This window comes from Eleutherodactylus coqui, chromosome 5 (assembly GCF_035609145.1).
Source record: "Eleutherodactylus coqui strain aEleCoq1 chromosome 5, aEleCoq1.hap1, whole genome shotgun sequence".
Classification (NCBI taxonomy): Eukaryota; Metazoa; Chordata; class Amphibia; order Anura; family Eleutherodactylidae; genus Eleutherodactylus; species Eleutherodactylus coqui.
This window is the reverse complement of record NC_089841.1, coordinates 248,653,593-248,668,180: the sequence shown is the minus strand read 5'-3', so window position 1 is coordinate 248,668,180 and position 14,588 is coordinate 248,653,593. Positions and strand designations below refer to the sequence as shown.

At 42.5% G+C, this 14,588-nt stretch overlaps 1 protein-coding gene across 1 annotated transcript in view; it reads right to left on the bottom strand.

Annotated features, from left to right (window-relative positions):
• Positions 1–14,588, bottom strand: part of PAX5 (paired box 5) — a 206,691-nt gene that overhangs the window by 92,207 nt on the left and 99,896 nt on the right. The window contains exon 5 of the mRNA XM_066602032.1: positions 797–926. Within this exon, the coding sequence (XP_066458129.1) occupies positions 797–926 (130 nt within the window). The remainder of the gene's footprint in view (positions 1–796; positions 927–14,588) is intronic.

Below are 14,588 nucleotides of genomic sequence, written 5' to 3'. Positions count from 1 at the left end.
TCGTCTGCATCCAGCTGTTTCCCGCTCCGAGCGCCCAGTTGTTATACAGCCGAGCGCTCAGGACAGAAGATGCAGAAGACAAGTGGGATGGCCCCACTTGTCTTCCGCATCCAGCTGTTTTCTGCATGGAGCGCCGGGCTGTTATACAGCTGAGCGCTCCGTGCGGGGTATGGAGAACGCAGCTGGACCGCTCTGTTCTTCATACCCCGCCTGTCATCAAGGAGCGGGATACAGCTGAAACAATAGTATCAGCTGTATCCCGCTGTGAATCCCTGATAAGGCTCATCGTCAGCACGCTGAAAGACAACGATGAGCGACGGGAGAACGAAAACTGCACAATGCAGTGCAGTTAGATACAACGATTATCGCTCAAAAGATGGCTTTGAGCGAAAATCGTTGTGTCTAAATAGGCCTTAAGCCATGGATCCAGTTTCACTGACAGATCTCCTACAGTAACATAGACAGCAGTGTTTATATATAGTGATATGTAGAAGCCGCAGAAGACAAACGATGCAAAATTTTTGATTAATGTTTATTGCAAAATTGATTATCTGTCCAAAAAATATGCATTTAAGTGAAAAGAAAATTACCCTTAAAGGTGTCCATAGCATTTAGCATAATCCATAAACTGATTTTAAAAAAAAACCTACTAGTATGAATAACGCATATACTATCAAGAATCTCTAGACATATCCCAATACTGTAACCTAAATGAGTCAGTACCTCAACAGTTGGCTGGGTGTGTGCCTTAGCCATGAAATTAGGTGTATAATAATAAACTGCACTTGTGGATTACCTGTTACAATAGGGTATGATTGGGGTCCAGGAACTGTTCCTCCTAAATCCCCCGACGATGGACTTGTTAGACTGGATTTCATTTCATCTAGCCCACCAGTTAGAGAGGCCATAGTAGAATAATCTGTTGTCTGAAAAACAAGAAGAAATAAGAGCAACTGAATTTATACTTAGACATTCCAATGAAATGGCTGAAAGGCTAAACATTCTGTAAATCTAGAAGATCCCATTAAGGTCTGTTACTGAAAAGGAGTTTCTTTAAGCATAACATTGGGGAATTTTATTTAGTGTATGCTTTACCATGAATGGTTGAAGTATGTGTACTTTGAAACCATTAGGTTTAAAGGGGTTGTCCAGGCAGGGGAAATACTCAGTCCAGTGGTGTCGGAACCTCCACTTCAGGTCGGTGAAGTGATACGGCCCTTCTGTTGCCTGTGGCATCATCAAAAGGGGTTGGCTGTTTGGCTCATTTCAATAACTAAGCCAGCCCTCTTCTTAGTTACTGAAATGAGCTGAACAGCCAATGACGATGTCACTGGCAACAGAAGGGCATACTACGTGACCTGGCGTCATAACTGGGCTGGAAGTGGAGTTTCCGACACCGCTGGACTGGGTATTTCCCTTCTCTGGACAGTCTTAGTATAATCCCCACCAGCACAGGATGCAAAAAAAGTATGAAAACACGAGCATCTCTTCATACTTTGGGTGCATCTTGGCACCTCCATTAGCTGGCATAGATTTCGGGCATAATTTGTCATAAATTCTAGATAAATGTGTTGTTCTGGGACAGCCATGCCACTTCCCACAAGCCCCCACCCTTTTTTAGAAAAGTCTTTTAAATATCAAAAAGTCACAAACTTTTTGTGCAACCTAGCCATGTATAAGGATTTGTGACTTTTTACGCCTTTTTTTAGTTGATAAATCTCCTCCTCTCAATAAGAAGTTGAGTAACTTTGGAAACTCATTTCATTCCTTATCTTGTACTGTCCCTGATGTTATAGCCTGTACTAAGTTCAGCTCTACAGTAAGGCTGTCTTCACACAGACCGGAAGTGCTGCAAAATTTTCAATACCGGAATTGCTACAGTGTTAGCCATGTGGAGGGGATTGAAAAAAGTCTCTTTCACCTAATCGGACATTTTCCGCAACAAATCTGCAATTTTAAAAAACAAAACATATGGTTCTAAATCCACAGCATTTTTCATGCTGCGGATTTCTGCTGCAGAATTCAACCCTCAAAATACAAGGGTTAAATTATAGAGATGAGCGAGCAGGCTCGTTTAAGGCTGATGCTCGATCAATCATCGTTCTTGTCGAGTAACTAATTACTCGACCGAGCACCATGCTGGGTGTGCGGGGGTGAGCAGGGGGGGGGTGGAGAGAGATCTCTCTCACTCTCCCCCTGCCCCCCCCCCCCCCGCATGGTGCTCAGTCGAGTAATCAGTTACTTAAACGAGCGTGCTCGCTCATCTCTATTAAGTTCCTCAGCTGATCTGCAATTTTAAACAGAAATGCTGTAGACACTCCTTTGTAAAAGCAGTTTTGCCAAGTGTGAAGGATCCCTAATAATTCTGCAGGGTTCAGAAATGAAATTCCACAGCATTCTCTTCTAGTTTAATGTCCGCACAGAACTGGAGATTTGCATGCTAGGAAGTGCACAGTAATCCGGTTTATGAAAAATTAACTGTCCAACTGTGTTAGAATATGAAAGGGAAGATTTCTAATGCAAAATAGCAAATGTAACTTATTAGACATTTTTGTAACAAATCTACGATTATAATAAAAAATCACTTTCTTTATTGGTCAGTCGCAGTACTGTGCATGAAAAAATGTAGACAAGATCTTTGTCATTTTTCCTGATTTCACTATTGATACTATTCTCCTATTGAAGTAATCACTTAATTTAGGTGATACTCAAGAGGTATTTTAGCCTTTTCAATCAGGTATGCCTAATTATTATTCGATGCATCAGAGAAGAGAACAATGCAGAACACTCATGTGAGGTTTCCAAGCTCTTTTGTTCTATTGTTCCAATGCAAGAGGTTATATAGTTTGGCATCCCCACAAAGTCAACAATTCAAAGTCTACAGCATGTGTGATACTTCTCTCTTAGTAAAACATTACAAAGGTTAATTATGACAAAGCTGCATGCTCAGAGTCTGAGACCATTAGTAAAATTTTTACTGCAATGTGTGTCTTTTGCACACATGCTTCTTGCTATGCACACGGCACCAATATTATGTCCCCAACACGACTGCATTAAACATAATTCAATGCTTTTACACACTGTTTGGTGGTATTGAACTCCCATAATTATGATTACTATTCAGTATAGTTCTTTTTAGACTCTCTATGTTGCACGATTAATTACAACTTCTATACTTCATTCTTCCATATTTTACGTTGTATAGATTCTGTATATTCAATGATGTAATAGAGCTACATGAGCCACTACATATTGTCAACAGACACTGCATGTATGCAGTGCAAATATACCATTGAATTGGATTTTGCTAAATTATGAATTTATCAGGCATCTGTACAATCTAGCTGTGGAGTAGAAGCTCTATTATACATATACTGTGATTGGCCAATAAATAGAGATAAGCGAGCACCCAAATGCTCGGGCCCGCATTATTTGAGTCGAGCTTTTCTGAAAATTCGAGAGCTCTACTCGAGTAACAAACCCCATTGACTACAATGGGAGACTGGAGCATTTTTGTAAGTGGGACGCCGGGTCCCGAGCTTTTTTCTTGGTTCGTGTTCTCTCTCTCTCTCTCTCTCTCCCTGCCTGTCAGCCAAAAAATTTGCCATTGACACGCGCGCTGCGTCGCTGCGGGGAGGGGCCAAAACAGGCACGTCACAGCGGGGAGGAGCGAAAAACTGGGGCAGGGTCGAACACGGCATGATACTCGTTTGAGTAACGAGCACCATCGAGTACGCTAATACTCGAATGATCACCAAGCTCGGCAGAGTATGTTCGCTCAACTATATTAATAAATATAGTGCTTCTTGAGGGCTCAGTCAGATGGGCGTTTTTTGCTGTGCATGCTACTTGCGTTTGCGATCCGCATCTGTTAGAACCAATGCTTTACAATGTCAGCGGTCACATGCCTGATTTTTACCAGTGCACAAAAATGCGCAGCGGTAAATATAGGGCAGCAGATTTTAAAATGCAAATAACTGTGGCAAATCCCTAACTGCTGAAAGGGCTGCCGCTAATTAGATCAGCCAATCAGAGGCAGCACTCAGCCATTCATGGAATTCAGCCATTCATTGACTTCCATGAATGGCTGAGTGCTGCCTCTGATTGACTGAGTGCTGTGACCAATCACAGGCAGCGCTCAGCTGTCATTCAATGGCTGAGAAGACGTGGCTGGATGCGCCTGAGCCCGGGAAGCAGTGGAGAGGTGAGTATATATTTTTTACACATTCTAGGGATGATTTTTCAGGGAAGGGCTTATATTTAAAGCCCTTCCCTGAAAATGACTGCGGGGGCTGCCAGCATCTCACTGTTTTCAATGGAGCCAGCTGTAGCGACGACTCCATTGAATTCAATTGGATAGCATTGTGGACTCTGCCACAGCTGTGACAGGTGTGGCAGAGGATTTCTTCATCTCCGCGGGGAGTCCCATTGTCACTGGACACTGTGACAATGCTGTCACAGTGTTCCATGATGAGGGGACTCCCCGCGGAGATGAAGAAATCCTCAGCCACAACTGTCACAGCTGTAGCAGAGGATTGCGATGTTCTCTGTATGCCTGTGGGCCACCGCTGCTGCCGCCGGCCCCATTGACCACAAGGTGAAACCCCTGCATGTGACAGCATCCAGGGGTTTCACATCCAAGGAATCCCCTGCTGCAACTGTCACAGCCGCAGCAGGGAATAGCGGCCAGCGCACTTTATTTGTGCATAAATGATGCCCGCTTTGGTCATCCAAATTTTTGTGCATTGGCGTTCTGCTCAGAGAACAAATGCCCGTCTGACTGAGCCCTGATATTGAAGTGTGCAATTGAAATTACCAATTATACTTTATTTTGACTAAAGTTTCTGCCCCCCTTGTTTCTAGCACCACATGACCCGAAGACTACAGCAGCTATCACTGCAACGACATGTCCTATCTGTCAATCATGTCATCTTCTCCCCAGCTCACCTTTTTACAGGCATGCAGTGCACCTGCGCTGTAGAAAGGAGGAGCCAACTGTCACATTTCATCTAATGACACCCACTGCACTCTTCAAGTCATGTGACGCTGGGGACAAGGGGTTCAGAAACGTTAGTTAAAAAAAAGTGTAATTTGTAAGTTGCTGCTATACTGACTAGTAAACCATTGCCCCCATATTTTTACTTTACCGGTCAACCCCTTTAAATCGTATGTATACTGAGCTCTTCAGTCAAGTTTCAGATCAACATATCATTATCGCCTAATCCGGAAACTGTTCAGCATCTATTCCTCACGGCTCTAAATGTTTGCTTTTTATGTCTTATTGCTCTGCTTCCTACCCCAATATCTAACCAAGTCACTTTTTCACTGAAGACGGATGCACAAGATATTTGGTAGCAATCTTCCATTTTCATTAAACCAAGGTAAAATATTAGTGAAGCAACTTTCAATAGGGAGAGTTGATAAACTCCTAATCCACCTTTGTCTAAAGGAGTTGTCCAACTTCTAGCTGTTTTTATACAGGAAGCATACAGCAGCAGACATTGTGCAGCGGCTCAGGTTGGTACTGCATTTACTTGGTATCATTTATCTCAACAGAACTCAGTCTGCAGTACCAGCCTGGGCCACTGTGCAATGTATGGAGCTCTCTACTTCCTGCAGCAAAACAGCTAGAAGGGGACAACCACCTATTGATCTCTATGGAAAGGCAGATATGCTTTCAGTCATCTTTATTCATGACATAACACCTTGACATCAAATAATGGGAGGACTGGAATACCCAGAGAGGCTATCAAAATTGGGATTATTCACCCTGGAAAAAAGACGGTTAAGGGGCGACCAAATAACTATGTATAAATACATGAGGGGACGATACAAGGATCTCTCCCATGATCTGTTTATACCCAGGACTGCGACGGTAACAAGAGGGCATCCTCTACGTCTAGAAGAAAGCAGGTTTCATCACTTACGTAGAAGGGGGTTCTTTACTGTAAGAGCAGTGAGACTGTGGAACTCTCTGCCTGAGGAAGTGGTAATGGCAAAATCCACAGAGGAGTTTAAAAGGGGACTGGATGTCTTTTTAGAGAACTATGATATTACAGGATATAGACATTAAATATCCAGCGGGTTGTTGATCCGGGTCTTGGAGTCAGGTAGGAACTATCAAACATTGATCTAGCGGTTAATTTGTCTGCCCTTATGGAGTTGGGAAGGATTCTTTTCCTCCAAATGAGCTAAATTGGCATCTGCCAATTGGTTTTTATTTGCCCTCCTCTGGATCAACAAGGAGGGGGGGGGGTGGAATAAGGCTGAACTAGATGGGCATTGTCTTTATTCAGCTTAACATACTATGTTACTATGTATCAAACATTTGCAAGTGCCCTAGTCTTGTCCTGCCGAGGATAATATTCTATAACAGACTATGACATACATATTACAGAGCAAAGTTGCAAAAATATATGTTTGTACAGCTGGCTTTACACGAGCATAAGTACAATTGCGCACGCCTTAGTGTAACTTTTTATCACTATGAACGAGGCTTTTTTACTTGCTTTTTGGCGTATTTTACTGTACTTTTTCTACCCGCAGGGGATTTTTTTTGCATCTGGGAGACAAACACTCACCAACTGAAATGGCTAATTAGTCTAATCAGTTCCAGATGTGCTCTTTTTCCAGCAGAATTACATAATGTTTCACGCATCTCCTTGTATGTTGCGTGCGCTTTTGCTCACCTTACATTGACTTCTATGGGGGTCTTTTGGTGCACAAATACGCAGAGAGGTAGAACATGTTTGCTTTTTTTTTTTGCGTGACCAAAATGCGTATTCCAAAATACGGAAATGTGAGCCACCCCATCGACATCAATGGGTTCTATTCTCTGTGTATTGCGCATGCAAATACGGCCATGTGAAGTCGGCCTCACTAAAACAAGTAAGAACTTTTATATGGCAGAGTCAAAGACAAAGGCCACATGGCGCATGGAATGCAAATACTATATAATGGAGTCTTGTGTATAAAAGGTGTGAATTACCAATTAGCACATTAAAGTAGAAACCTAAGTTCCCACAGGGAGGTATAACCAACTGCATGGCAACTAAAATACTGACTGCCAATCTCAAATTAATTTAATTCAATTAAACATTTTTAATAATATAACAATCTAATACACATGAGTGCGCTCCGTAGCCTCAGGTTTCCCCAGCCAGTTCTTCTATTAAACACCACACCGGATCAAATGGTAATATGCAAATGAAAGCGCAAATGGTCACGAGCCTTCTATACAGTGCTACCGGTCAATATCTGTGTGATACTATTTACTTACAGGGACTACATGAAATGGGCTGCTGTGTACGGTATTAGCAGCTTTGCCGATTGGGCATTTTGATCCAACCAATATTAGGCCTGGTTCACACAAGCGCTGTTTTTGTGCTCAAATACCTGCACTAAGAAAATCGCATTTTACTCGTGAAAAAATTGCGTGAGGAGGTGATTTCCAACTATTAATTTTCAAGCTTAATTAGCAGTGAAATTGCCCGTTCACACGATCGGAGGTGCATGGTGCGTGTTATTTAGCTCCCATATGAGTCTATGGAACCTCCTGCGCAGCTTGCACCAAAGATGGGTCAGATCTAGAGATGAGCTTGCACCAAAGATGGGTCAGATCTAGGGATGAGCGAGCATGCTCGGTAAGGTCAATTACTCGAGCGAGCATCTCTCTTCTCAAGTAACTGGCTTCTCGTCCAAGCGTGCTCAGGGTTGCAGCGGGGTGCGGCGGGGGAGAGCAGAGGGGAGAGGGGGGGGGAGAGTGAAAGAGATCTCTCTCCCCCCCCCCCCCCGCTACAGCCCACCGCAGCCCCCCCCCCCCCTCCCCGAGCACACTCGGACGAGAAGGCAGTTACTCGAGAAGAGCGATGGTCGCTCGAGTAACTGACCTTACCAAGTGTGCTCGCTCATCTTTAGTCAGATCCTATCTTTTCTCGCACCACGGACCTTAGATGCGCGTTTTGCAGTCACATGTCCTATCTTTGATAGGTGCGAGCTTTTAGCGAATCTAAAATTCCTTCTTCTGAACGTTTCCATAGGAAACTATTGGTTCTATTATGCGATCTTTTCACGCGCCTATAATTCAGCAAAACCACGCTCATGTGAACGATGCCTTAACTATCCATGATGCAGTTCCACATAGTCTTTTTTAAGGGCTCCTTCAGATGGGCGTGATTTCATCCCGCTATGCGGGACGAATCGAAACCATTGATTTTAATGGTTTTGTTTTCATTAGCGGTATTCTCGCCTGTTAATCGTATGGACAAGAAAGGATAGGACTTGCCCAAGTCAATACTACATGCAGGAAACATAGGGCAGGACTTGTCTTCCAGCTGCTTTATTCACACTCTATAGTGCGAAGTTTGAATGCTTCGAGGAAAAAAACCTTCATGCGAACAACGCTCTGTAGTTGCACATACATGTGCGTGTTTTGGCCCTATGTATACTTGACAATTATATTCTCTTTCTTCAGTTACAAACTACAGGATGGAAATTATCCTAAACACATTTCCATCATTTATGGGAATCTGCAAGGAATCAAGGAAATAATGACATTTACATAGTATCCTATAGCATAGACACAGTGGTCCAATGTGGTGGTTATATCATCGTGTTCCATGAGTGATACAGTTCATATATCAGTGTCTATGCAGTTCCCTATAGATAGAGCATTGCCAATGCAAGGCGTTTGCTGCTCAGACTCAACGGCAATGTGTCTCCTGTTGCTCGGCTGTTCGCATGACTCCCGTTGATGTGAATGGAGCGAGTCGTACACAAGCGCAGCCAACTCTCACCCGAAGCAAATGTGCCCATTGGCATTCACTTTGCATGGGCAAAAACAAGCCAGGGGGATCCTGCTCAGACGAAGGTTGTTGACTTTTGGTCCCACCTACCTGGAGACTCATCCGTGACATTGGTCTTAGGTCGCCTTTTAAATCCGTATTGCCTCCGTGTTTTGCAGACCCCAATCCGGAGCTATATAAATCTATGCATCTACTACATGGCCGCCATTTTTTGCAGCATGCCCTATTTTTATACGTTTTTGCCCCCATATTGGTATTATTTTATATTGGGCAACTATGGATCAGTATTTCGCCAGTAGAAAATAAAACCAATGACAGGAAATATGGAGGCAAATACGGATCAGATATGGTTCCATATTTTTATTTGTAACATATTACGGATGTGTTACAATACACTTATTTGAAACTAGCGACAAAGTGTATTCTCTTCAGCAACCCTCTTGAAAACATGGTCTCGTACATAGTTTTTGTTGGGGGGTTTCAGCTGCAGTTTTTCTGCCAGCTTTTGATGCAGTTCTTTGAGCCAAAGGCAACCACCCTAAGGCTGCTCTCACACAGCCGGCTCTTTAATGCGAATCGCGGTACAACACCTCCATTGTTTTTAATTGGGCTTTGGAGACATGCACTCGAATGGGGCATTTCTAACACCGCAATTTTTTTTTGTGCTGTCTGCTCTATTTCCTAAGGTTTGGCACTTTTTAACGCACATCACTCGTCACAATGATGGGATGCATTAAAAAACGCTGTCAAGCACTGTACAATGCGTTAAAAAATGCAGCTCAGAATCGCTGTAAAATGCTGCGATTTCCAAAGCAGCATTTATGAACACGTGTGTGAGCGCGGCCTGAGGGTAAAATCCAGAGAGAACAACTAATAAAAACTTCTAAGGGTACTTTTACACGGAGCGAGAAATCGAGAAATACTTTCACAGTTAGCGCACTCAGGCCTCAGTCACACGGGCGCATCGGCACCCGTACACCGGCGCCGATGCGCCCGTGTGACTGCAGGAAGGAGACGGACGTACCTGCAGACGGCCGTGTCTCTGCAGCGCCGGAGGAAAGAACACATGACCGGTAATGAAGCCGGCCACATGTTCTTTCCTCCAGCGCTGCAGAGAGATGGCCGTCTGTAGGTACGTCCGTCTGCTGGTGTCAGTCACACAGGCGCATCGGCACTGGTGTACGGGTGCCGATGCGCCCGTGTGACTGAGGCCTCACTTGCGCGGTCAGTTTAGGTCGGCTTCGCATGAGCGAATGTGAATTTGTGCTTGCATAAACTGCATGTTTTTGCGGAACAAATGTTGCTTCTTTGCACACAAATCAGCATTTTTGCGCGCAAACAAAAAGTACTGGTGCTTTTGGAAATAGCTAATTAGTCTAATAAGTTCCAGATGTTATTTTTCCTGCACAATTGCGCATCCCCATTGACTTCTATGTGGACTTCTGATGTGCAAGTGCGCAGAAAAATGGAGCATGCAACGTTTTTTTAATGGCAACTGAAATGCCCATGAAAATACATGCATATGAATGAGTCCATTGTAATCAATGGGTTCTATTCACTACATATAGCGTCCGCAAATATGCTTGTGTGAAAGATCGTTCCGTTCTCTGTACCGGTGAATGAGAACGACTGAACGATCGTGTTTAAACTGATCGATTACCCACCAAGCCAACAATGATTTTCATGCATGCATGCAATGAATGATGAACGATAAGTGAACGAATTATCATTCATCGTTCACTCGTTGGCCGTGTCTACACTGTACGATTACGGTTCATCTTCCAATGATCAGCGATTTTATTTTTAAGCAAATCGTTCCCTGTGAAAGCCCCTTTATACGTCATTTAGCGCCATTCTTGCCCTTTTTTGTATATCGCTTATTATTTGCCTAGCATTTCCATACGGTGTAGGCATTGCGCTGCCATGTTTTATGACCCGTTCTTCATTCCCCGCCAAGTCAATAAAACATAATAATTTACCTACGATGAACCAGTGAAGGCAATGCGGTCCGTAAACAATGACGACCCAAGCCAATAAGAGTGTTCTCCCTATTCTACAAACTGCTGATCGTCCTACTTCTCCATAAATAACATGGCCTCATTCGCCACCATAGTCACAAAGGGATCTGCTAGTCAAAGTAACCTTAGATGACCATCAAACACCCCAACCGCTACAATCAGACTTCATCACTATAAAGAGGATTGAAAGTAAAAAGCCATCGAGATTGCCTTGCAACAGCCGAGTGTTCCTTACCTGCTACATCTCCCACCCTCTAATGTTATACATATAAATAGCTGTATTTCCATCCTCCTTTTGTTTCTCATTTGTGTTTAATATCTGCATGTAAATGTCTGAAAATAGCATCTGTAATTGAGGATTATGAAGTATAGCCAGCTCCTGACAGGCCGCTAAGGAAGATGGATTATCCTCATTTTTCTGTAAATTTTGTCAATTTTGGAATTCATAAGCTATCAACACTGATCAAAATGTTACTGCACAGCTGTGTCAAAAACGGGAGAGAGAGAGGGAAGTGAAAGTGGTGACGTTCCCTCCCTTGTTCTCCGAGAATATTGGTTCTCCTTTCTACTTAACCGCCTGCTCTAACCCCCCCCCCCCCCCTCCGCCCCCCCCAACCCAACCACCCACCTTTTTCCTTGCTTGTTTAATGCATTACAAACTGGATGGGAATCATTCCCGGCTACTTGTTATTTACCTAAAAAAAGCAAATAAATAAAATATAGAAAGAAATTGAAAAGAACGCAAATGCTCTGCCGTGCCTATTCAGATCACAAAGTGTAATTTATTGCATTTTCTCCCCTCTTTATTTATTCCTAAGTAGTAAACACAATTTCTATTCAGGGGGTTTATTATGTTCAACTCCTACCAGACAATCACCGCACACTAGAGGCAATTGTTTAGACTCTTCCTCTCAATTTTCCCATTACTGGGAGTAAGTACTGTTGGGACTCTTTAATAGCCCGACTGCAGCCCATATCAATAACAGATGAGGTTTAATCGTCCAACACAAAAATTATTTAGGCTCAGAAAGGACATTCAATGTCATTTGCATAATGGCATTGCTATCCCGCGCACCTAACCCGTCGTGCATAAACAAGGCCCAGGGACCATAAATAATAATAAATCATGACGTCCCCGCGTCTCCGGCTGTAATAGGAGCCACTCTTCGTTGAAATTATTTCACTCGAAAATGGGCACTGTAATTTTTAAGACATGTGGCATGCCACAAGGCAGTAAATCTCCAGCAAGCACACACATATACAATGGAAAGACTGCCCCGCGAGTACAAAGCTTGTGTGAATGAGAGATGGAGAATATTTGCATTTGCAGTTTAAATTGGCTTCTGTGATGCAGGGGAATGGAAATAATAAAAAAAAATAATAATAAAAAAAAATAAAAAAATCGAAGAGGAATGGAAGAAAGTGCTGAGCGTCTGATTGTGTTATGATGTGACATTTGCTTCACTAAAGTATTTGTGGCAGGCCTTTTAATTTACAAATGGGATAAACAAAATGGAAAATTACCAATGCAAGAATTCCGAGGAGCTTTTCGCTACATTATTATTATTAAGTAGGATTAAAGCGAGAGAAGAAAAAATGGTTTCTCCATGAATTTAGGATTAGGAGTCTTTACTGGCCCATGGCTAACACAGTGCGAGGGTATTAAAAAGGGTCATGAAGCGGTTTATGTAAAATGGGTTTTGTATTTTCAGTCAAAATCTTTTGGGCCTTTCAGTATAAAAAATAAAAAGTAACTAACTATCCATGTGGACGGATCATTGTGTGGCGATACTGAAGACTGGCTGAGTTGATTCATTACTTGTACCGTATGTAAAGGACTTGTTACTTTGGACATAAGATGCAAGAATTGTTCTTCCATCTGACCACAAGTCACTGGTCAGACCACACGTGGAATATTGTGGACAGTTTTGGGCACTGGTACTCAAGAAGGACATATCAGAGCTTTAGCGGGTACAAAGGCGGGCAACTGAAGTAATAAATGGAATGGACGGACTACAATACCCAGAGAGGTTACCAAAATTGGGGTCATTTAGTTTAGAAAAAAGACGGCTGAGGGGCAACCTAATAACAATGTATAAATGTGTCAGGGGACAATACAGAGATCTCTTCCACAATCTATTTATATCCAGGACTGTAACAAGGGGGCGCTCTAATCATTATGTATAATATATCAGGGGACAATACAGAGATCTCTCTCATCATCTATTTATACCCAGGACTGTAACAAGGGGGCGCTCTAGTAACTATATACAAATATATTAGGGACAATACAGAGATCTCTCCCATCATCTATTTATACCCAGGACTGTAACAAGGGGGCACTCTAATAACTATGTATACATATATCAGTGGTCAGTACAGAGATCTCTCCTATCATCTATTTATACACAGCACTGTAACAAGGGGGCGACCTAATAACTATGTATAATATATCAGGGGACAATACAGAGATCTCTCCCATGATCTATTTATTCCAAGACCTGTAACAAGGCAGCACTCTAATAACTATGTATAAATATATCTGGGGTCAGTACAGAGATCTCCCATTATTTATTCATACCCAGGACTGTAACAATGGGAAGCTCTAATAACTATGTATAAATATATCAGGGGTCAGTACAGAGATCTCTCCCATCATCTATTTATACACAGGACTATAACAAGGGGGCGCTCTAACAACTTTGTACAAATATATCAGGGGACAATATAGAGAATCCTCCCATCATCTATTTAGACCCAGGACTGTAACAAGGGGGCGCTCTAATAACTATGTATAAATATATCAGGGGACAATACAGAGATCTCTCCCATTATTCATTTATACCCAGGACTGTAACAAGGGGGTGCTCTAATAACTTTGTACAAATATATCAGGGGTCAGTACAGAGATCTCTCCCATTATATATTTAAACCCAGGACTGTAACAAGGGGGCGCTCTAATAACTATGTATAATATATCAGGAGACAATACAGAGATCTCTACCATCATCTATTTATACACAGGACTGTAACAAGGGAGCGCTCTAATAACTATGTATACATATATCAGTGGTCAGTACAGAGATCTCTCCTATCATCTATTTATACACAGCACTGTAACAAGGGGGCGACCTAATAACTATGTATAATATATCAGGGGACAATACAGAGATCTCTCCCATGATCTATTTATTCCAAGGCCTGTAACAAGGCAGCACTCTAATAACTATGTATAAATATATCTGGGGTCAGTACAGAGATCTCCCATTATTTATTCATACGCAGGACTGTAACAAGGGGAAGCTCTAACAACTATGTATAAATATATCTGGGGTCAGTACAGAGATCTCTCCCATCATCTATTTATACACAGGACTGTAACAAGGAGGCGCTCTAATAACTATGTATAAATATATCAGGGGTCAGTACAGAGATCTCTCCCATTATTTATTTATACCCAGGGCTGTAACAAGGGGGCGCTCTAATAACTATGTATAAATATATCAGGGGTCAGTACAGAGATCTCTTCCATTATTTATTTATACCCAGGGCTGTAACAAGGGGGCGCTCTAATAACTATGTATAGATATATCTGGGGTCAGTACAGAGATCTCTCCCATCATCTATTTATACCCAGGACTGTAACAAGGGGAAGCTCTAATAACTATCTATAAATATATCAGGGGTCAGTACAGAGATCTCTCCCATCATCTATTTATACCCAGGACTGTAACAGGGGGGCGCTCTAATAACTATGTATAAATAT